This window comes from Bos taurus, chromosome 1 (assembly GCF_002263795.3).
Source record: "Bos taurus isolate L1 Dominette 01449 registration number 42190680 breed Hereford chromosome 1, ARS-UCD2.0, whole genome shotgun sequence".
Classification (NCBI taxonomy): Eukaryota; Metazoa; Chordata; class Mammalia; order Artiodactyla; family Bovidae; genus Bos; species Bos taurus.
In genome coordinates this window covers 45,418,000-45,441,819 of record NC_037328.1, presented here as the reverse complement: position 1 = coordinate 45,441,819, position 23,820 = coordinate 45,418,000, and the positions used below count along the sequence as shown (strand labels likewise).

The 23,820-nt window shown below is 39.0% G+C and overlaps 2 protein-coding genes across 9 annotated transcripts in view; one reads left to right on the top strand and one right to left on the bottom strand.

Annotated features, from left to right (window-relative positions):
• Positions 1-23,820, top strand: part of ABI3BP (ABI family member 3 binding protein) — a 288,504-nt gene that overhangs the window by 35,349 nt on the left and 229,335 nt on the right. The window lies entirely within an intron of this gene.
• Positions 5,175-5,453, bottom strand: LOC132346262 (NADH dehydrogenase [ubiquinone] 1 alpha subcomplex subunit 5-like). The gene has a single exon (XM_059890439.1). The coding sequence runs from the start codon at positions 5,442-5,444 to the stop codon at positions 5,190-5,192; it is 255 nt and encodes an 84-aa protein (XP_059746422.1). The 5' UTR covers positions 5,445-5,453; the 3' UTR covers positions 5,175-5,189.

Genomic DNA, 23,820 nt, shown 5'->3' with positions numbered 1-23,820 from the left:
AGAAAATTAGAGAATACCAAGGGAACATTTCATGGAAAGATGGGCTCGATAAAGGACAGAAATGGTATGGACCTAACAGAAGCAGAAGATATTAAGAAGAGGTGGCAGGAATACACAGAAGAACTGTACAAAAAAGGTCTTCATGACCCAGATAATCACAATGATGTGATCACTCACCTAGAGCCAGCCATCCTGGAATGTGAAGTCAAGTGGGCCTTAGAAAGCATCACTACAAACAAAGCTAGTGGAGGTGATGGAATTCCAGTGGAGCTATTGCAAATCCTGAAAGATGACGCTTTGAAAGTGCTTCACTCAATATGCCAGCAAATTTGGAAAACTCAGCAGTGGCCACACTACTAGAAAAGGTCAGTTTTCATTCCAATCCCAAAGAAAGGCAATGCCAAAGAATGCTCGAACTACCGTACAATTGCACTCATCTCACACGCTAGTAAAATGATGCTCAAAATTCTCCAAGCCAGGCTTTAGCAATACGTGAACTGTGAACTTCCAGATGTTCAAGCTGGTTTTAGAAAAGGCAGAGGAACCATAGATCAAATTGCCAACATCTGCTGGATCATCAAAAAAGGAAGAGAGTTCCTGAAAAACATCTGTTTCTGCTTTATTGACTATCCCAAAGCCTTTGACTGTGTAGATCACAACAAACTGTGGAAAATTCTGAAAGAGATGGGAATACCAGACGACCTGACCTGCCTCTTTGAGAAATCTGTATTTAGGTCAGGAAGCAACAGTTAGAACTAGACATGGAACAACAGACTGGTTCCAAAAAGGAAAAGGAGAACGTCAAGGCTGTATATTGTCACCCTGCTTATTTAACCTATATGCAGAGTACATCATGAGAAAGGCTGGGCTGGAGGAAGCACAAGCTGGAATCAAGATTGCCGGGAGAAATATCAATAACCTCAGATATGCATATGACACCACCCTTATGGCAGAAAATGAAGAGGAACTAAAGAGCCTCTTGATGAAAGTGAAAGAGGACAGTGAAAATGTTGGCTTAAAGCTCTCAGCATTCAGAAAACTAAGATCATGGCATCTGGTCCCATCACTTCATGCAAAATAGATGGGGAAATAGTGGGAACAGTGGCTGACTTTATTTTACTGGGCTCCAAAATCATTGCAGATGGTGATTGAAGCCATGAAATTAAAAGACACTTACTCCTCAGAAGAAAAATTATGACCAATCTAGACAGCATATTAAAAAGCAGTGATGTTACTTTGTCAACAATGGTCCTTCTAGTCAAGGCTATGGTTTTTCCAGTAGTCATGTATGGATGTGAGAGTTGGACTATAGAGAAAGCTGAATACTGAAGAACTGATGGTTTTGAACTGTTGTGTTGGAGAAGAGTCTTGACAGTCCCTTGGACAGCAAGGAGATCCAATCAGTTCATCCTTAAGGAAATCAGTCCTGAATATTTATTGGAAGGACTAATGCTGAAGCTGAAGCTCCAATACTTTGGCCACCTGATGCAAAGAACTGACTCATTTGAAAGAGACCCTAATGCTGGGAAAGATTGAAGGCAGGAGGAGAAGGGAACGACAGAGGATAAGATTATTGGATGGTATCACCGACTCAATGGACATGAGTTTGGCTGAACTCTGGGAGTTGGTGATGGACAGGGAGACCTGGAATGCTGAGGTTCATGCGCTTGCTAAGAGTTGGACACAATTGAGCGACTGAACTGAACTGAACTGAACATTTCATTGTCGGGTTATACCACGGTTTATTCATCCATTCTACTTAAGCTATCTACTTAAGGACATATTGATTGCTTCCAGGCTTTGGCAAACATGAATAAAGATGTGAATAGCATCCAAGTATAGATTTTTGTGTGGATGTAAATTTTCAATTTATTCAGGTAAATCTCAAGGAGCATGATTACCGGATCACAGATAAAAGTATATTTAGTTTTGTAAGAAACTACCAAATTGTGTTCCAAAGTCGCCTTACCATTTTGCATTCCTACCAGTAATGAACGAAAACTACTGTTGCTCCATTCTTCCCAGCATTTCATGGTATCAGTGTTCTAGTCACTGGCTATTTTGATAGGTATGTAGTAGTATCTCACTGTTATTCTAATTTGCATTTCCCTGATGTTATATGCTTTTGAACTGTGGTATTGGAGAAGACTCTTGAGAGTCCCTTGGACTGCAAGGAAATCCAACCAGTCCATTCTGAAGGAGATCAGCCCTGGGATTGCTTTGGAAGGAATGATGCTAAAGCTGAAACTCCAGTACTTTGGCCATCTCATGAGAAGAGTTGACTCATTGGAAAAGACTCTGATGCTGGGAGGGGTTGGGGGCAGGAGGAGAAGGGGACGACAGAGGATTAGATGGCTGGATGACATCACTGACTCGATGGATGTGAGTCTGAGTGAACTCCGGGAGTTGGTGATGGACAGGGAGGCCTGGCATGCTGTGATTCATGGGGTCACAAAGAGTCGGACATGACTGAGTGGCTGAACTGAACTGAACTGAAAGTAAAACGAGACTAGGAATGTTCAGGCCTGCTTGAGACTGATTTTTCAGAGGATATTTCTTATTGTCTACCCTTTGAGCCTACACCTCAGAGAAGGTTTCTCTCTATGCTCTTGATGCTGTCTTAGCATTAAACTGGTGGTGGTGTTTGTTCAGTTCAGTTCAGTCACTCAGTTGTGTCTGACTCTTTGTGACCCCATGGACTGCAGCACTCTAGGCTTCCCTTGTCCTTCACCAACTCCTGAAGCTTGCTCAAAATTATGTTCATCAAGTCGGTGATGCCATCCAACCATCTTATCCTCTGTTGTGTCCTTCTCCTCCTGCCTTCAATCTTTCCCAGCATCAGGGTCTTTCCCAATGAGTCACTTCTTCATATCAGGTGGCCAGAGTATTGGAGTTTCAGCTTCAGTATCAGCCCTTCCAATGAACACTCAGGACCCATATCCTTTAGGATTGACTAGTTTGATCTCCTTTCAGTCCAAGGGACTCTCAAGAGTCTTTGCCAACACCACAGTTCAAAAGCATCAATTCTTCAATGATCAGCTTTGTTTATACTCCAACTCTCACATCCATAAACAACTACTAAAAAACCATAGCTTTGCATAGACAGACCTTTGTTGGCAAAGTAATGTTCTGCTCTTTAATATATTGTCCACATTGGTCATAGCTTTTCTTCCAAGGAGCAAGTGTATTTTAATTTCATGGCTACAGTCACCAACTGCAGTGATTTGGAGCCCAAGAAAATAAAGTCGGATTGTTTCTATTGTTTCCCCATCTTCTTGCCATAAAGTAATGGGACTGGATGCTATGATCTTCGTTTTCTGAATGTTGAGTTTTAAGCCAACATTTTCACTCTCCTCTTTCACTTTCATCAAGAGGCTCTTTAGTTCTTTTTCACTTTCTGCCATAAGGGTGGTGTCATCTGCATATCTGAGGTTGTTGATATTTCTCCCTGCAATCTTGATGCCAGCTTGTGCTTCATCCAGACTGGCATTTTGCATGATATACTCTGCATATAAGTTAAATAAGCAGGGCGACAATATGCAGCCTTGACGTACTCCTTTCCCAATTTGGAACTAGTCTGTTTTTCCATATCTGGTTCTGTTGCTTCTTGACCTGCATACAGATTTCTTAGGAGGCAGGTCAGGTGGTCTGGTATTCCCATCTCTTGAAGAATTTTCCATGGTTTGTTGTGATCCACACAGTCAAAGGCTTTGACATAGTCAATAAAGCAAAGGTAGATGTTTTTCAGGAACTCTCTTGCTTTTTCAATGATATTCAGCACTTATTGGACAGTTGCCAGGGGGCTTAGGCAGGTTCCCTCTTTTGCTCTGATCCCTGGGTCTTAAGAATGAGGTCTGCCCCTCCTCTATCCAGGGATGAAGTATGTTCTTCTGTTCCTTTCTCCCAGCTTCAGTGTCTCTTCACCTGTGCTCTAGGGCATCAAGCTCATCTTCCCTTCACCCCCAGGAAGTCCGTCTTGTGTTCCACAGGAAAGATAGAAGAGAATGACCTGGATGGTACTTTATGACTTTCCCTCAGTGACTGCTCTAACACTCCTCCCAACCCCTAACTCCCATCCCAGTCTTGCACAATAAAGGAGGTTTTCTCAGGACCCTCTCACTACTTTCAGTCTTTCCTGTAAGCAACCATGAAAGTCATGGAGAAGAGCCCACAAGTGGTTGCAAATTCTTCTTGTATCTGCAGCTCTCAAGGGTTTTATATTCTCTCTCTCTCTCTTTTTTAATATAAATTTATTTATTTTAATTGGAGGTTAATTACTTTACAATATTGTATTGGTCTTGCCATACATCAACATGAATCCACCACAGGTATACACGTGTTCCCCATCCCGAACCCCCCTCCCTCCTCCCTCCCCATACCATCCCTCTGGGTCATCCCAGTACATCAGCCCCAAGCAACCAGTACCATGCATCGAACCTGGACTGGCGATTCATTTCACACATGATATTATACATGTTTCAATGCCATTCTTCCAAATCATCCCACCCTGGCCCTCTCCCACAGAGTCCAAAAGACTGTTCTATACATCTGTATCTCTTTTGCTGTCTCGCATATGGGGTTATTGTTACCATATTTCTAAATTCCATATATATGCTTTAGTATACTGTATTGGTGTTTTTCTTTCTGGCTTATTTCACTCTGTATAATACGCTCCAGTTTCATCCACCTCATTAGAACTGATTCAAATGTATTCTATTTAATGGCTGAGTAATACTCCATTGTGTATATGTACCACAGCTTTCTTATTCATTCATCTGCTGATGGACATCTAGGTTGCTTCCATGTCCTGGCTATTATAAACAGTGCTGTGATGAACAATGGGGTACATGTGTCTCTTTCAATTCTGGTTTCCTCAGTGCGTATGCCCAGCAGTGGGACTGCTGGGTCATAAGGCAGTTCTATTTCCAGTTTTTTAAGGAATCTCCACACTGTTCTCCATAGTGGCTGTACTAGTTTGCATTCCCACCAACAGTGTAAGAGGGTTCCCTTGTCTCCACACCCTCTCCAGCATTTATTGCTTGTAGACTTTTGGATCACAGCCATTCTGACTGGCATGAAATGGTACCTCATAGTGGTTTTGATGTGCATTTCTCTGATAATGAGTGATGTTGAGCATCTTTGCATGTGTTTGTTAGCCATCTGTATGTCTTCTTTGGAGAAATGTCTATTTAGTTCTTTGGCCCATTTTTTTTTTTTGGCCATTTCCATTGGCTGGCTGGAGGCTCTTCCACTAAAGGCTCCCATGGTTTCCACTGGATCATTTTTCTTGCCAGACTTAGTTCGTTTTCAGCCTGAAGAATCACCTCTTCTATTTGGTCACCCTGCAGTCGCTCTTCTAGTTTTTTAACATCAGGTTCCTCATGTGGAGTTTCACAAACAGCCAATCCCACCAGGCCAGTGGTCTTCTTCAGCAAGCCCGCCATGACAGCGCCGAGAAGCCTGGACCTGGCCCATTTTTTGATTGGGTCATTTATTTTTCTGGAATTGAGCTTCAGGAGTTGCTTGTATAGTTTTGAGATTAGTTGTTTGTCAGTTGCTTCATTTGTTATTATTTTCTCCCATTCTGAAGGCTGTCTGTTCACCTTGCTTGTAGTTTTCTTTGTTGTGCAGAAGCTTTTAAGTTAAATTAGGTCCCATTTGTTTATTTTTGCTTTTATTTCCAATATCCTGGGAGGTGGGTCATAGAGGATCCTGCTGTGATGTATGTCGGAGAGTGTTTTGCCTATGTTCTCCTCTAGGAGTTTTATAGTTTCTGGTCTTACGTTGAGATCTTTAATCCATTTTGAGTTTATTTTTGTGTATGGTGTTAAAAAGTGTTCTAGTTTCATTCTTTTACAAGTGGTTGACCAGTTTTCCCAGCACCACTTGTTAAAGAGATTGTCTTTAATCCATTGTATATTCTTGCCTCCTTTGTCAAAGATAAGGTGTCCATAGGTATGTGGGTTTATCTCTGGGCTTTCTATTTTGTTCCATTGATCTATATTTCTGTCTTTGTGCCAGTACCATACTGTCTTGATGACTGTGGCTTTGTAGTAGAGCCTGAAGTCAGGCAGGTTGATTCCTCCAGTTCCATTCTTCTTTCTCAAGATTGCTTTGGCTATTCGAGGTTTTTTGTATTTCCATACAAATTGTGAGATTATTTGTACTAGCTCTGTGAAACATACCGATGGTAGCTTGATAGGGATTGCATTGAATCTATAGATTGCTTTGGGTAGTATACTCATTTTCATTATATTGATTCTTCCGATCCATGAACATGGTATATTTCTCCATCTATTAGTGTCCTCTTTGATTCTCTCTCTTTTATTTTATTTTTTTAACTCAAGGGTTCTCTAGTCTATTGATAGCCCACAATAGGCCTTTAAGAATTCATTACAACTTTTAACCAAATTCTTCGTACTAGTTTCTATGGCATCCAGTGACATCTCTCTTTGGAAATGCTTGTCTTTTCTTAGATTTCACATTTCCTTACAACCTCAGCTCTTTGATTATATTTTTGTGCTGTGCTTTGTGCTTAGTCGCTCAGTCGTGTCCGACTCTTTGTGAATCCATGGACTATAGCCCACCAGGCTTCTCTGTCCCTAGGGAGTCTCCATGTAAGAATACTGGAGTGGGTTGCCATATCCTTCTCCAGCGAATCTTTCCAACCCAGGGATTGAACCCACATCTCCCACATTTCAGGCAGATTCTTTATGGTCTGAGCACCAGGGAAGCCCAAGCCTGCAAATTTGAAGATTAGGGATAATTTTTTGGTAGTCATAAGGATAGAAACCATGTTTTGTACAGCTTTCTACATCCTAAGTGCAAGTCAGACTTTCAGTGTTTTAGACAAGTTTTGGAATGCTTCTATACTATATTTCTATTTTTAAAATATAGGTATGTATACCCTTTTCAGGCTTTCCTGGTGACTCAGACGATAATGTAGCTGATATGTGGGAGACATGGGTCAATCCCTGAACTAGGAAGATCCCCTGGAAAAGGGATTGACTATCCACTCCAGTATTTTTGCCTGGATAATTCCATGGACAAAGGAGCCTGGCAGACTATAGTCTACTGGGCTTCTCTGGTAGCTTAGTTGGTAAAGAATCCACCTGCAATGCAGGAGACCCCGGTTTGATTTCTGGGTTGGGAAGATCTCCTGGAGGAGGGCATGGCAACCCACCCTGGTATTCTGGCCTGGAGAATCCCCATGGCAGGCTACAGTCCATGGGGTTGCAGAGTTGGACATGACTAAGCACACACTCTTTTAATTAGTTTTCCCAATAAAGTACATTAGAGAATATTTGTCATATGGCAGTATTATCCTGAATAAAAATACTGAATTGCTTGTCCCTCTGAGGACAAGTATCTTCAAGTGTACATTTTTTCTAATGGAGTGAGTCTGCAAAGAAAATGCTAGTGCCAGCTGTTGCTTTGTCTCTGTCTCTCTCACTCATATAATCCCTTATTCTATGTTTTATTTCTTTATTTCTGTTTGTAGCACCACCCACATGTTTCCCAGTTTGGACTATTTTTATGAGATATTCCACAAAAAATAATATGCAATTATTCTGAGTTCTAGCACAATCACCCTTTGCCATGAGCTGAGCTATGAGCAGCGAGGACCAGGATCACAGTTAAGGTTTAAATCTCCTTTGGCAAATAACTAACCATCCCTGGCTTCAGTTTCTTCATCTGTGTGGTTTTCCTCCATTCTTACTGGCTGCTCCTTAGTTTCCTTTGCTGATTCATCCTCACTTTACCAACCTCTTTAATTGGAACATCCCAAGATTGAGTTTTGAATCTCTTTTCTATCTTCTTATCCCCTGGTTATCTCATCTAATCTAGTGACTTTGAATACTATCTAAATACTAATAAAGTGGAAATTTTACATTTTCATTCGTTACCCTGTGTTCCACTTCAGATCCATTTATTCAAGTCTCTACTCAATGTCTCCACTTGACTTTTAATAGACATGGAGGTTTCAGCACATCTAAAACTAAGCTCTTGAGTCCATTCTGCAATTTACTTCCCTACAGTCTTTCTCAACTCAGTTAAAGAAAACTCCATCTTTCCATTCACTCAGGTTGAAAAAAATAGAAACGTTTTAAATTTTTATTTATTTTTTTATTGAAGGATGATTGCTTTACAGAATTTTGTTGTTTTCTGTCAAACTTCAACATGAATCAGCCATAGGTATACACATATCCCTTTTGAACCTCTCTCCCATATCCCTCTAACCCCTCTAGGTTGATACAGAGCCTCTGTTTGAGTTTCCTAAGCCATACAGCAAATTCCCCTTGGCTCTCTATTTTACATATGGTAATGTAAATTTCCATGCTACTCTTCCATACATCTCACCCTCTCCTCCCCTCTCCCCATGTTCATAAGTCTATTCTCTATGTCTGTTTCTCCATTGCTGCCCTGCAAATAAATTCTTCAGAACTATTTTTCTAGATCCCTTATATATGTGATAGAATACAATATTTATCTTTTTCTTTTGACTTACTTCACTCTGTATAATAGGTTCTAGGTTTATCCACCTCATTAGAACTGACCCAAATGTGTTCATTTTTATGGCTGAGTAATATTCCATTGTATATATGTACCACAACTTCTTTATCCATTCATCTGTCAATGGACATCTAGGTTGCTTCCATGTTCTAGCTATTGTAAATAGTGCTGCAGTGAACAATGGGATACATGTGTCTTTTTTTCAGTTCTGGTTTCCTCAGGGTATATAACTAGGAGTGGGATTGCTGGGTCATATGGTGGTTTTATTCATAGTTTTTTTTTTAAGAAATCTCCGTATTGTCAGTGACTGTATCAATTTACATTCCCACCAACAGTGCAAGAGTGTTCCCTTTTCTCCACACTCTCTCAAGAATTTATTGTTTGTAGACTTTTTGATGATGGCCTGGTGCCATCTGATGATTCTGACTGGTGCGAGGTGATATCTCATTGTAGTTTTGATTTGCATTTCTCCAATAATGAGTGAGAGGATGAGATGGTTGGATGGCATCACCAACTCAACAGATATGAGTTCGAGCAAGCTCCAGGAGTCAGTGATGGACAAGGAGGCCTGGTGTGCTGCAGTCCACGGGGTTGCAAAGAGTCAGACACGACTGAGTGACTGAACTGAACTGAATAATGAATGACGTTGAGCATCTTTTCATGTGTTTGGTAGCCATCTGTATGTCTTCTTTGAAGAAATGTCTGTTTAGGTCTTTTTCCCACTTTTTGATTGTGTGTGTGTTTTTTTTTTTTTTTTTTTCTGGTATTGAGTTCTATGAGCTGCTTGTATATTTTGGAAATTAATCCTTTGTCAGTTGTTTCATTTGCTATTATTTCTCCCATTCTAAGGGTTGTCTTTTCACCTTGCTTATAGTTTCCTTTGCTGTGCAAAAGCTTTTAAGTTTAATCGGGTTCCACTTATTTACTTTTGTTTTTATTTCCATTTCTGTAGGAGGTGGGTCATAGAGGATCTTGTTTTTATTTATGTCATTGAGTGTTCTGCCTCTGTTTTCCTCTAAGAGTTTTATAATTTCTGGTCTTACATTTAGGTCTTTAATCCATTTTGAGTTTATCTTTCTGTATGATGTTAGGAAGTGTTCTAATTTCATTCTTTTACATGTAGCTGTCCAGTTTTCCCAGCACCATTTATTGAAGAGGCTGTCTTTGCCCCATTGTATATTCTTGCCTCCTTTGTCAAAAGTAAGGTACCCATAGGTGCATGGGTTTATTTCTGGGCTTTCTATCTTGTTCCATTGGTCTATATTTCTGTTTTTGTGCCAGTACCATACTGTCTTGATGACTGTAACTTTGTAGTATAACCTGAAGCCAGGAGGTTGATTCCTCCAGCTCCATTCTTCTTTTTCAAGACTACTTTGGCTATTTGGGGTCTTTTGTGTTTCCATATGACTTGTGAAATTTTTTGTTCTAGTTCTGTGAAAAATGTCCTTGGTAATTTGATGGGGCTCACATTGAATCTGTAGATTGCATTTGGTAATATAGTCATTTTCACAATATTGATTCTTCCTACCCAGGAACATGGAATACCTCTCCATCTGTTTATGTCATCTTTGATTTCTTTCATTAGTGTCTTATAATTTTCTGTGTACAGTTCTTTTGTCTCCTTAGGTAAGTTCATCCCTATATACTTAATTCTTTTTGTTGCAATGGTGAATGGGATTGACTCCTTAATTTCTCTTTCTGATTTTTCATTGTTAGTATATAGAAATGCAAGTGATTTATGTGTATTTATTTTGTATCCTGCAACTTTGCTAAATTCACTGATTAGCTTTAGTGATTTTCTGATACTATCTTTAGGGTGTTCTATGTACAGTATCATGTCATCTGCAAACAGTGAGAGCTTTACTTCTTCTTTTCCCATCTGGATTCCTTTTATTTCTTTTTCTTCTCTGATTGTTGTAGCTAGGACTTTCAGAACTATGTTGAATAATAGTGGTGAAAGTGGACACCCTTTTCTTGTTTCTGATCTTAGGGGGAGTGCTTTCAGTTTTTCAGCATTCAGAATAATGTTTCCTATGGGCTTTTTATATATGTACTTTACTGTGTTGAGGTAGGTTTCTTCTATGCCCATTTTTTGAAGAGTTTTAATTATAAATAGGTGCTGAATTTTGTCAAAGGCTTTTTCTGAATCTATTGAGATTATCATATGGTTTTTATCTTTCAATTTGTTAATAAGGTGTATCACATTGATTGATTTGCATCTATTGAATAATCCTTGCATTCCTGGAATAAACCCAAGTTGATCATTGTGTATGAGCTTTTTGATGTGTTGCTGAATTCTGTTTGCTAAAATTTTGTTGAGGATTTTTGCATCTATGTTCATCAGTGATATTGGCCTGTAGTTTTTTTTGTGTGTGTTGCCTTTGTCTGGTTTTGGTATCAGGGTGGTGGTGGCCTTGTAGAATGAGTTTGGAAGTTTTCCTTTCCCTGCAATTTTTTGAAAGAGTTTTAGAAGGATAGGCATTAGCTTTTCTCTAAATGTTTGATAGAATTCTCCTGTGAAGCCATCTGGGTCCTGGGCTTTTGTTTTTTTGGGAGATTTTTTTATCACAGTTTCAATTTCAGTGCTTGTAATTGGGTTGTTCATAATTTCTATTTCTTCCTGGTTTGGTCTTGGAAGATTAAACTTTTCTAAGAATCTGTCCATTTCTTCCAGGTTATCCATTTTATTGCCATATAGTTGTTCATAATAGTCTCTTATAATCCTTTTTATTTCTGCATCGTCTGTTGTAATCTGTCCTTTTTCTAGTTTTGTTGATTTGATTCTTCTCTCTTTTTTTCTTGATGAGTCTGGCTAAAGGTTTGTTGATTTTGTTTATCTTCTCAAACAACCAGCTTTGAACCAGCTTTTAGTTTTCTTAATCTTTACATTGTTTCATTCATTTATTTTTCATTTATTTCTGCTTGGTTATTTATGATTTCTTTCCTACTAATTTTGGGTGTGTTTTTTTGTTATTGTTCTTTGAAAAATAAGTTGTTTTAGGTGTAAAGTTAGGTTGTCTACTCGGTGTTTTTCTTGTTTTTTTGAGGTAGGATTGTATTGCTATAAACTTCCCTCTTAGAACTGTTTTTGCTGCATCCCATAGGTTTTGAGTTGTCCTGTTTTCATTGTCATTTGTTTCTAGAAATTTTTTGATTTCTCTTTTGATTTCTTCAGTAACTTGTTGGTTATTTAGAAATGTGTTGTTTAATCTCCATGTGTTTGTGTTTCTTACAGTTTTTTTTTTTTTTTCTTATAATTGATATCTAGTCTCATAGTGTTGTGGTTGGAGAAGATGCTTGATACAATTTCAGTTTTCTTAAATTTACTGAGGTTTGATTTGTGACCCAAGATGTGGTCTATCCTGGAGAATGTTCCATGTGCACTTGAGAATAAGGTGTATTCTTCTGCATTTGGATGGAATGTCCTGAATATATCAATGAGATTCATCTCATCTAATGTATCATTTAAGACTTGTGTTTTCTTATTAATTTTCTTTTTTAATAATATTTCCATTGGTGTTAATGGGGTGTTAAAGTCTCCTATTATTATTGTGTTACTCTCAATTTCTCCTTTTACATCTGTTAGTGTTTGTCTTATGTATTGAGGTGCTCCTATGTTGGGTGCATAGGTATTTACAATTGTTACATCTTCCTATTGGATTAATCCCTTGATCATTATGTAGTGTCCTTCCTTATCTCTTGTAATATTCTTTATTTTAAGATCTATTTTGTCTGATATGAGGATTGCTACTCCAGCTTTCTTTTGCTTTCCATTTGCATGGAATATATTTTTCCATCTTCTCATTTTCAGTCTATATGTGTCCTTAGGTCTGAAATGGGTTTCTCATAGACAGCATATATATAGGTCTTGTTTTTGTATCCATTCAGCCAGTCTGTGTTTTTTGGTTAGAGCATTTAATCCATTTAGATTTAAAGTAATTATTTATATATATGTTCTTATTGCCATTTTCTTAATTGTTTGGGGTTGATTTTGTAGATCTTTTTTCTTCGCTTGTATTTCTTGGCTATCAAAGTCCCTTTGATATTTGTTGTAAAGCTGGTTTGGTGGTACTGAATTCTCTTAACTTCTGCATGTCTGAAAAGCTTTTTATTTCTCCATCAATCTTGAATGAGATCCTTGCTGGGTACAGTAATCTTGGTTGTATACTTTTCCCTTTCAGTACTTTAAATATATCCTGTCATTCCCTTCTGGCCTGCAGAGCTTCTGCTGAAAGATCAGCTATTAAGCGTATGGGGTTTTACTTGTATGTTACTTGTTGCTTCTCCCTTGCTGCTTTTAGTATTCTTTCTCTGTATTTAATCTTTGTTAGTTTGATTAGTATGTGTCTTGGCGTGTTTCTCCTTGGATTTATCCTGTATGGGACTCTTGATTGACTATTTCCTTTTCCATATTGGGGAGATTTTCAACTATAATCTTTTCAAAATTTTCTTATACTCTTTCTTTTTCTCTTCTTCTTCTGTGATCCCTATAATTAGAATGTTGGTGCATTTGATATTGTCCCAGAGGTCTCTGAGTCTATCCTCAGTTCTTTTTATTCTTTTTACTTTATTCTGCTCTTCAGAAGTTATTTCCACCATTTTATCTTCCAGTTCACTGATTCGTTCTTCTACTTCAGATATTCTGCTATTGATTCCTTCTAGAGTGTTTTTAATTTCAGTAACTGTGTTGTTTGTTTCTGCATGTTTATTCTTTAATTCTTCTGGGTCTTTGTTAATTGATTCTTGCATCTCCTCCATTTTGTTTTCAAGATTTTTGATCATCTTTACTATCATTATTCTGAATTCCTTTTCAGGTAGTTTGCTTATTTCCTCTTCATTTATTTGGACTTCTGTGTTTCTAATTTGTTCCTTCATTTTTGTAGTATTTATCTGCCTTTTCTTTTTTTTAATTTATTGTGTTTGAGGTCTCCTTTTCCCAGGCTTTAAGGTTGAATTTTTTCTTCCTTTTGGTTTCTGCCCTCCTAAGGTTGGTCCAGTGGTTTGTGTAAGCTTCAGATAGGTTGAGATTTGTGCTGAGATTTTTTTGTTTGTTTTTCCTAAAAAAAAAGTAGAGACATTTTTAACCCCCCCCTTTTTTCTCATGAATATCACATTTGATTCACCAGCAAATATTTTCAGTTCTACTTTCACATTTTATCCTGAATTTTATTTCTCTATTTTTCTCACATTTTCTCCCATCCTGATTCACAATACCATCATCTCTCACTTGCATTATTGCTGTAGTGCCCTAACTAGTCTCCCTGCTTTTGCCTATCAGGATATGCTCAATACACCACTCACTCAGAGTTAATCAGTTAAAACATAAAGCATATCCTATCCTTCTTCTGCTCAAAACCCAAATAACTTACCATTTCAGAGTAAAGGTTCAAATCCTCCCTGCTGCGCTGCTGCTAAGTCACTTCAGTTGTGTCTGACTCCGTGCGACCCCATAGACGGCAGCCCACCAGGCTCCGCCGTCTCTGGGATTCTCCAGGCAAGAACACTGGTGTGGGTTGCCATTTCCTTCTCCAATGCATGAAAGTGAAAAGTGAAAGTGAAGTCACTCAGTCATATCTGACTGTTCATGACCCCATGGACTGAAGCCTACCAGGCTCCTCTGTCCATGGGATTTTCCAGGCAAGAGCACTGGAGTGGGGTGCCATTGCCTTCTCCCCAAATCCTCCCTAGAAGGCTATATTTGTATGGCCCCATTACTTCTTTCTTTACCTCTTGCTCATCTTCTTATTGCCATGATAGCCACACACATCTTCCTTTCTCTGGGCCTTTGCTCTTGGTATGATGTTCTTCAGCCTGTGATGTTCTTCCCCCATATATCTGAATGACTCACCTTCTCTTTTCCTTCAAATCTTTATCCTTAAACATATACTCTTAAACAAAGCCTTCTCTTTTCTAAGAGTGTATTTCCTCCCTGCCTGAGCCTTCCTAACTGCTTCCCTGATTTGCTTTCTCTCATAGCATCCATCTCCATCTACACTAGTCAGGATGGGCTAGATTATGCCTCTAAAACAAAAACAACAACAAAACCCCAAATCTCAATGGCCTTAAAGTGGAAAAAATATACTTCTGGATCAATTTCATGTCCACTGATAATGGCCATGGCCTCTGTTCTTTGCAGTCATTCAAGGCCCAGGCCCCACCTGGTTAACTGGTGGAGAGTCTGGCACCAGCATTTCAACATGTTGGCCTAGAAGTGGTAAACAGTCCTCTTTGCTCACAATTTGTTGTGTGTGTTAGTTATTAAGTCATGTCCGACTCTTTGTGACTCTATGGACCATAGCCTGCCACACTCTTCTGTTCATGGAATTCTCCAGGCCAGAATACTGGAGTGGGTAGCCATTACCTTCTCCAGGGGATCTTCACGACCTAGGGATCAAGCCAGGGTCTCCCACATTGCAGGCATATTCTTTACCAACTGAGTCACCAGGGAAGCCCTGGTGGCTTTCTCATCAACAGCTAATTTCAAAGATATGGAAATTTCAAAGATATTTGAAATGGCTAACTTCAAAGTTATGGAAACATATACTCTCTCCTTGTGCTCAGGGACAGCAACTTGTTTCTTTCTTGGGCCCTATTTGTTGTTTTCCTGGGAAGTCAGCAAGACTTTTGAGTTAGAAATATACACCAGGGATATTCAGCATCACACCTGCCACCTCGTTCTGCCTGATGACACACATGTTGATTGCTCTCTGTGTGGTTACAGAGGCTTTTGCTGAGTTTATGAGGGGAGACAGGTCTTAGTTTCCTTTCCCAGCCCCTTGCCAGACAAGTTCTATGATTCTGTGGGAAAAAAAATAATAAAACCCACCAGAGTTAAAACATTAAAGAAATTACAAACATATTTTGCTTTTGCCTGAGGCTTGGTGGAAATGTGCCATTTCTGATAACAGTGAGAGCTGCTGATATGTGTTTCTGGGTGTGCTTCTGTATCTAATGGGTTTGTGTGACACTTTATCTAGAACTTTAATTAGGGCCCAGAATTGTGGAGGAAAAGGGTTCACCATCCCTTGAATACTAATGCAGATTACTATCTTGCCTCCTTTAAAAAGATAACATTTTCATGCTAAATTAGTGCAGATTATCTACTCAAGGCCATCTACATATAATATAAAGGACTGTGGAACTGTTTAGAACTTTTTTGGTCTCATGTCACATGTTATTGATGGGAGTGGCTAACAATGTAACTGTGATTCCTTACCAGTGTCAGTTTATTGCTACTCTGTTTATTTCATTGCGAAGTTTCATGTTTCTATATAACCCTGAAGGACAGAGGAAAAGAATAAGAGAGAAATTCTCAGGGAATGATCATTCTAAAAATAAATGTCATGAAGGGAATTTAGGGAGAGCACGCAAGTGAAAATGATCCTTAAGCTGACTTAGAAGTGATTCCGTGACTAATAGCCAGCCAGTTAAATTCTATCCAAAGGGCAATTCCAAGATTTCATGAATCCCAGCCTTCTTCAGCTTTTTTATAATTTTGCCAAAAAATCAGACCTGTTGCCTTTTTGGCCTGAAGTTAATGCTTCCTGTTTGTGTGGTTGATTCCAAGTTTTGGTTTATTATGCCACATTCAAGAGTAACAGTTTTTCAAATAACCACTTCATTATTTTTAAAAGACAAGTATCTCACATATATCTGTAAATGCCATGTTTGAGAGGAAATTATTCTGATGAAAACCAGAAATGCAGTGACTAGGATTGCTGTGTCTGGGCCTTTGTTAGACAAATTAGTGTTTCAGAGAGAAGAGGTTTCTTGGTTCATCCTAAGAACAAATCTACAGTCTGGTTTCAGTGTATCTGTCCAGTGTCATGTGAGAGAGACAGAGAACCAGTGCAGTCACTTTAAGGTCTCTTCCAACCCTGAGATTCCAAGTACCTCTGCTCATGAAATTTCCATTTCAATGAAACTGACCTATCTGCTTTCCATAACTGTGTGCAGGGTTTAGAGTTCGACATAACAGTCTCCTACCATTTTCTGACTAAAATACTCTTCCAAGTCCTGCCTGTCATTTGACTCTTATTTTCAAGGCTCTGCTGAAGTCCCACTCTCCCCACAGACCTTTCCCTGGAGAGGAATCTCTATACACTCTAACGTCAATGAATGGAACACATTGCTTAATATACCAGTATTCTCTCCAACTATCTGGTAACCTCCACAGGGCAAAAATAGTATTACTTCCTTTGAGAAGTGGTCCTGAAAGTATCTTCCTTTCATGCCTCAGAAAACTCCTTTTCTTCCGTTGTAGATGTTAATTCTCTGGGTATAGCCCTTACCACGTGGTGTTATGAGTTAAAACCTAGTGGTCAGTTAACATAGAGCTGACACCTAGAGGTGAATTATGAGATTAGCCTTATTTTGACCTGTATGTTGTGAACATTCGGGAGTCATCTACTCTTCTGGTGCTAGAAGTGGAAGGGGGAAGAGTAACACAACATAACGTAACATAGCAGCAGATTTAAATGATTATTAACCTGGAAATATTAAGGGGATTGGAGATGTAATACCTTTGGAGATTATAAAAATGAGGGAGAGTGAATGGTCTCTTCAGGTTAAATCTATGGGTGTTATTTAGACCCAGAAGACACAATGGCCCCATTCCCTAAAGAGGGATGAGGTTACCTTATCTGGGTCTGCGGGAGAACTGTATCCGAAGCGTGGAAAAAAAATGACATCAGGAGGATGCAAGATGAGGTTGTGGAAACAGAAATGGAAAGAGAAAAACAGAGAGAAGAAAAGTTAGAGCAAGTAAGCAGCTTAGGGGAATTAAGTAAGCTTTTCAGAAATAAAAGGAGAGGTAGTATGGGAAATTTATCTAGATTGTATATAGAAGAAACTAAGAATTCAAGGTTGAGGTGGTTTTGTCTTTATGTCCCCAATGTGTGGTTTATAGCATCCTGTTCATGAGAAACTCCCTAAAAATAATTTTTTGAAATGAATTGAACTGGAAGAGGCAATTTTGACCAAAATTTAAAGAATTAGTTTGTAGACAAAGATAAAAATGACTTTTCCCCTCAGAAATCACCATGCCAATAGGAAGAACTGGGATTTGATTCAGTAGCATACAAAGAGGGTGAATGAGAAACAATAAGTCATAATCTTACTGAAAAGGGTTAGGAAAAGGTGAAATGGAATTGCTGGGAAACATTGATTCACTTGCAAACCATTTCAAGTGATTTAAATGATATCAAACCATAATTTACATGTGGTTTGCCCTTGGGAGTCTCTTCCATTATAATAAAAGTACTGGATGATGAAACAATCTATCCTGAAGTGGGCAAGTTTAAGTATGGTGAGAAAAGAGGGGAAGTCACTTTTTCCCTCAAGCTAAGCTTTTCAGAAGAGAACCACTGCTCCAAAACCCCAGGATGATAGTGAAGCCCAGCCATAGGCATCTTTATATTTGAATTTCTCCATGTTTGATGCCAATTTTATAGCAAGGGATAAAAGATGACTGCAAGGGTGACCCGGGTGCCTGGAACTGTGGCCAAAGTAGACAAGGCAGAGATTAAATTAGTTTTTGAGGAAGACTGTGATGGTTGGGATTTGGTGTCATCAATGACAATGTCAGTGCTTCAAAAAGTTGGGGAGACTAGACCTGAATATGCAGAACTAGGGGTGCAGATTTCAGAGTAAGCTCAGTATTTAGTAGCTATCAGCTAAGTTATTGTTGCATCCTGAGTGTAAGAGTTCCCTAAAGGAGTTAAAGTAAAATATTCCCTGAATATTAATGAATAGGCAAGCTGTGAGGGCCAGAAGAGGAGGTTTTAAAAGTAAGAGAGAAACATGGAGAAGTGTTCTTAGAAAAAACTTCTAGGATACCACTGAGTTACGGACTAAAACCAAGGTGGATGTGGGTGCATGTGTGGGCGCACATGTGAAAATGCATTAAGGTGGTCAGAGGTGTTAAATGCTGTAGAGAAATTATGGAGAATGGGCACTTGAAACAAATGCCTGAAGCATGGAACTCTCCAATCTGCACCAAACTTGTCTCAGGCATTCTAGAATCATTAAAGCCATTGAAATTGTTCTAATAGTAGTGTGGAATATAATAGATTTTCAGTGGCTCTCCCATGAACAGTAGATGAATGGTAAGAATTAGTCTACTACTGCTCATTAGGGGGTACCAAGGTATAATATTACTAAGTAGATGGAATTGAGTATGCTGGGCTTAGCATCATGGCTCCTGGCCATGCTGTCCCAGCTCCATAAAGCTGGCCATTGTGTTTCCATAATTGACTAGGATGAGATGCCTGGAATGGGATAAACACCACAGAAATTAAGTATGTGCATGTTTTGATGTTTGGAAACTCATCTTAGAAAACTCCACCCTCAGAAGAAAGGTTTCCATTTGTGTGTGATATCAAATGGTGTCAGATGCTTATGGTCATATATTATAAGTTAAAGAGTAGATGGAAAGACTTTTGAACAAGAGATTTTACTAGCATATGTCTTACACAATGTCTTGTAGGATAGATTATCCTAGGCATCACACCTACCCATCCTTACTATTCCTTGGTTTGAAATTCCCTTCCTCCTGTTCTCTGGAAAAGTCTTGACATTCAAGACCCAACTCAAATGCTTCTTCTATGCCATTCCTGACCGAATCATTTCTAATTAGCCAATGTTCTTTTGAACTACCTCAGCTTGCAGCTTACTCCATCCACTCCAGCGTTCTTGCCTGGAGAATCCCAGGGACAGGGGAGCCTGGTGGGCTGCCGTCTATGGGGTTGCACAGAGTCAGACACAACTGAAGTGACTTAGCAGCAGCAGCAGCTTACTCCTTTATATAGAATTTATTATGTGTTTTGAGTAATAACTCATACACTTCTATACCCTCTAATATAATCCATTTTCTTTGAAGAGACTTACTTATCTGAGTATTAACTTCTATTTAATAAAAATGTAGTATGTGTTTGTTCAATCATTTGAAAACTATTCAATGAATATTTTCTCCATGCTAGGGACTCTGTCCTTGTGTAGTTTCCAATCACATATAAGCTGTACCTTTATTTATAGAATGAATATCTGGTTGAAATGCAAGGAACTTTAAAAATTCAAAGTACACCCAAATGGAAAGAATCCATTAATAAGGTCTTATTGATAACAGCTAAATATCACTGAGCTGTACTGTTTAGAAGCTGCTTTCCAAAACTATTTCATTTAATCCTACCAGCAACTCTGAGAGGGTAGCTATGTATGACTAATCCTAATTTAGATGGAAGAATGTGACAGTCAGACCTTAAGTTAATTATTCATATAACAAGGGCAATTGTGGATTTAACTTGGGACCTGAATACAGGTTTTCTGGCTCCAAACATCATATCTTCCCACCATTCAGTCGTCCATCCCTAAGGCACCTCACCTTACAGTACAGGCAGAAAGTCTCAAGGACATGGGAATATTAGCATTTACATGGCCAAAAATGTTAGCGACAATCTCACAAACAATATGAGTTTATCCATTTCTCATATGGATTCCATATGATAGCTCTCAGATGTAATGAAAAATTAGGCTCAAACTAACTGTACAAACTTTAAAAGATCAAGTCCTTATCTCTAAAATGGATACCAAATTTCACCAAAATAAATTCAACTGTGAAATTATTGAGATGATTGTTAAACTCTGTTAATTTGCTGAGGTGTTATGGAATCAGTTTATCCACTCTCAAAGATTACTGTGATATTGAATGGTTTGCCTTGGAAATGAACAGAGATCATTCTGTCATTTTTGAGATTGTATCCAAGAACTACATTTCAGGCTTTATTGTTGACTATGAGGGCTACTCCATTTCTTTTGCTCCTTGGAAGAAAAGCTATGACCAAACTATTGTTAAGTCGCTTCAGTTGTGTCCAACTCTGTAAGACCCCAGAGATGGCAGCCCAGCAGGCTCCCCCATCCCTGGGGTTCTCCAGGCAAGAATACTGGAGTGGATTGCCATTTCCTTCTCCAATGCATGAAAGTGAAAAGTGAAAGTGAAGTCGCTCAGTCGTGTCGGACTCCTATCGACCCCATGGACTGCAGCCTACCAGGCTCCTCCATCCATGGGATTTTCCAGACAAGAGTACTGGAGTGGGTTGCCATTGCCTTCTCCAATGACCAAACTAGACAGCATATTAAAAAGCAGAGACATTACTTTACCAACCAAGGTCCATATAGTCAAAGATATGGTTTTGCCAGCAGTCATGTGTGGATGTGAGAGTTGGAACATAAAGAAAGCTGAGCACCAAAGAATGGATGCTTTTAAACTGAGGTGTTGGGGAAGACTCTTGAGAGTCCCTTGGACTGAAAGGTGATCCAACCAGTCCATCCTAAAGGAAATCAGTCCTGAATATTCATTAGAAGGACTGATGCTGAAGCTGAAGCTCCAATACTTTGGGCACCTGATGCAAAGAACTGACTCACTGGAAAAGACCCTGACGCTGGGAAAGATTGAAGGCAGGAGGAGAAGGGGATGACGGAGGATGAGATGGTTGAATGGCACCACTGACTCGACGGACATGAGTTTGAATAAGCTCCGGGAGTTGGTGATGGACAGGGAAGCCTGGCGTGCTGCAGTCCATGGGGTTGCAAAGAGTTGAACACAACTGAGTGACTGAACTGACTATCAAAGAAAGGTCTCCATGAATTAGCTAAAAGATACTGCAGTCATTAAAAATGAGGATACAGATATTTATGTTAAAGAAAGTACAGTTTATAAAATAGTACTTAGAACAGACTCCTCTTTTTATGTAATATGTATATGAAATCAGTCAATCCTAAAGGAAACCAACCCTGAATATTCATTGAAAGGACTGTTGGTGAAGCTGAAGCTATAATATTTTGGCCACCTGATGTGAGGAGCCAACCCATTGGAAATGACCCCGATGCTGGGAAAGATTGAAGGCAAAAAAAGAAAGGCACGGCAGAAAATGAGATGGTATGCCATCTCATTCAAAAAAAGAAGGACATGACGGAGAACAACATAACTGACTCAATGGACATGAATTTGAGCAGACTCCAGGAGATAGTGGAGGACAGAGAAGACTTTCGTGCTGCAATCCATGGGGTAGCAGAGTCAGACATGACTTAGCGATTGAACAACAGCAACATGTATATCACGCTCAGGAAGAAGTATCCAGAAAGACATTTCTTTACTGAAGACTCCTCTGAATATTAGATAATGAATAATTTTTAAAATAAATTTTATCTCATTTGCAACACTTTTGCAAAACTTTAGTATTTTAGTTGAAATAAATGTGTATTATTTGTATTACTTTTAAGTCAAAAAGTTAATGCAGGGACTGTTGTTAGGGTGGGGTGGAAAGGGAGACAAAAATGTGCAAGGAATAGGAAATGTGCTAGCAGACTGGGTGGAAAGTGTAATACAAGAGTAGTTTGGGGAAGACAGAATTACAGGACATTGTCAGCAGCTTAACTCTCTATCTGTCCCTGTCAAGAGTGCATTGCTTTATTTTCATTTAGATTTTGGAAGGCATGGCAATACACTCCAGTATTCATCACTGGAGCATCCCCATGGACAGAGGAGCCTGGCAGGCTACAGTCCATGGGGTCTCAAAGAGTGGGACATGCCTGAGCAACTACACACAGCACAGTGCAAAAAGGAAAATTAATAGCAATTGCTTTTTTTGCTTTTTTTTTTTTCAAGAAGTAAGCCTTTATTTTCTTGTTTCACAATTAAAACTGGCTGAATTGGTTGCCATAACACATCTGATGTTCACAGAAGGACTTGTATTAATTGAATTTTATCAATCTGTAATCTATTTGTAAAATATCTTTTGTGTTTTTTTAATTAAAATACAGCATACTTTTTTATTACCAAGTCTTGCTGCTTTTTGCTAAGGGCATGTGAAGCAAGGTTTTTTACCATGTGGATACCTTTTATAACTATACGTTTATATTTTGTATTATTCATTTCTCAGAAAACTGCATATATGTAGCTTAGTAGAAGAAAATAATTTAGTTTGCCTTTAATACACTTATAGATCTTTTAAGGTGTCCTACAGGGGCCTTACTTACCCTCTGAAAGTAAGTAAGTGATTGCATCTCCTTGCCCAATCACGTCCCAGTCATGCAGGTGATCTTTAGGGTGTGTGTGTGTTTGTGCGTGCCAAGTCGTGTTCAACACTTTGCGATCCCATGGGCTGAAGCCCACCAGGCTCCTCTGTCCATGGGATTCTCAAGGCAAGAGTACTGGAGTGGGTAGCCATTTCCTCTTCCAGGGGATCTTCCCGACCCAGGGATTGAACCTGTGTCTCTTTCATCTCCTGCATTGGGAGGCAGATTCTTCACCATTTAAGCCACCTGGGAAGACCCTTAAATGCACCAATTACTTCTTCCCTCAGCACCTCTGCTCCTGCTCTTCTGGCTGCCTGAGAATGCCGTTCTGCCCTGGGTCCTCACCCACATGCACTCACAGTCTAACTGATTGCTCCCCATCCTTTGAACTTGTTGCCTCCTCAGGTCATACCAGTCGTGGAGTTATGGAAGGTGAGGGCACCTCAGCAGTGAACCTGGATGTTTCCTCTAGTCTTCCTTTGCGTCTGTTTTCTGCTAGTAATAAGCTACCTGGCCCTGTATTCTTTATCTTTTTTCTCAGCCTCATAGCTTCTGTTACTTAACAGCCTACTATCCCAACTTCAATTTACTGTGGTCCCTTTTTATATCCCCTCACCTATTTTCTTCCCTTACAACTTTGATTCACCCCACACCGGGGAATGGCATGACCAGTAGGAATTTTTATACATCTTCAGTATTTAAGGAAAAAATTTCTATGAATAGTGCTTGGAATACTCAAAGGACAATCTCATTTCTTTATTTTATAGTTTAGAATTTGGAATAGATAGGGGACAATTCATCAGTTCAACAGCTCCTAAATTCTAAATACAAAAAAAAAAAAAAAGAGAGAGAGAGAAAAATACCTCTAATTTTGTTTCATAAAAGAGTTGTGAGGAAGGCTTCCTTCTTATTTCTTCAAATTTTGAGGCAAGAAGACATTTTTCCTCCAAGTAGTTCATTCAGGTAGATGTTCCTAACACTTTATAAATGTTATAAAATTCTATTTTAAGAACCTAGTCTTAAGCTTGAGTCAAATTCACCATGCAGGCTGAGAAATTTTAATAGTGTTAGACCAGTAGGCAATGAACCAAGCTATTTTGGTTTTCTTTTCCTCACCTAGAAAAGTTCAAATGCTACATTAGTCACAAAACATCTGAGAAGTTAATAATGAGATACATACACATGAGAAATTTCAATATCCTCAATATCGAAAAATATTTTAGGCATTCAAAA

Bases quoted from the DNA above. Each gene is read 5' to 3' on its own strand.
- LOC132346262 (XM_059890439.1), bottom strand. From the start codon at position 5,444: ATGGCGGGCTTGCTGAAGAAGACCACTGGCCTGGTGGGATTGGCTGTT.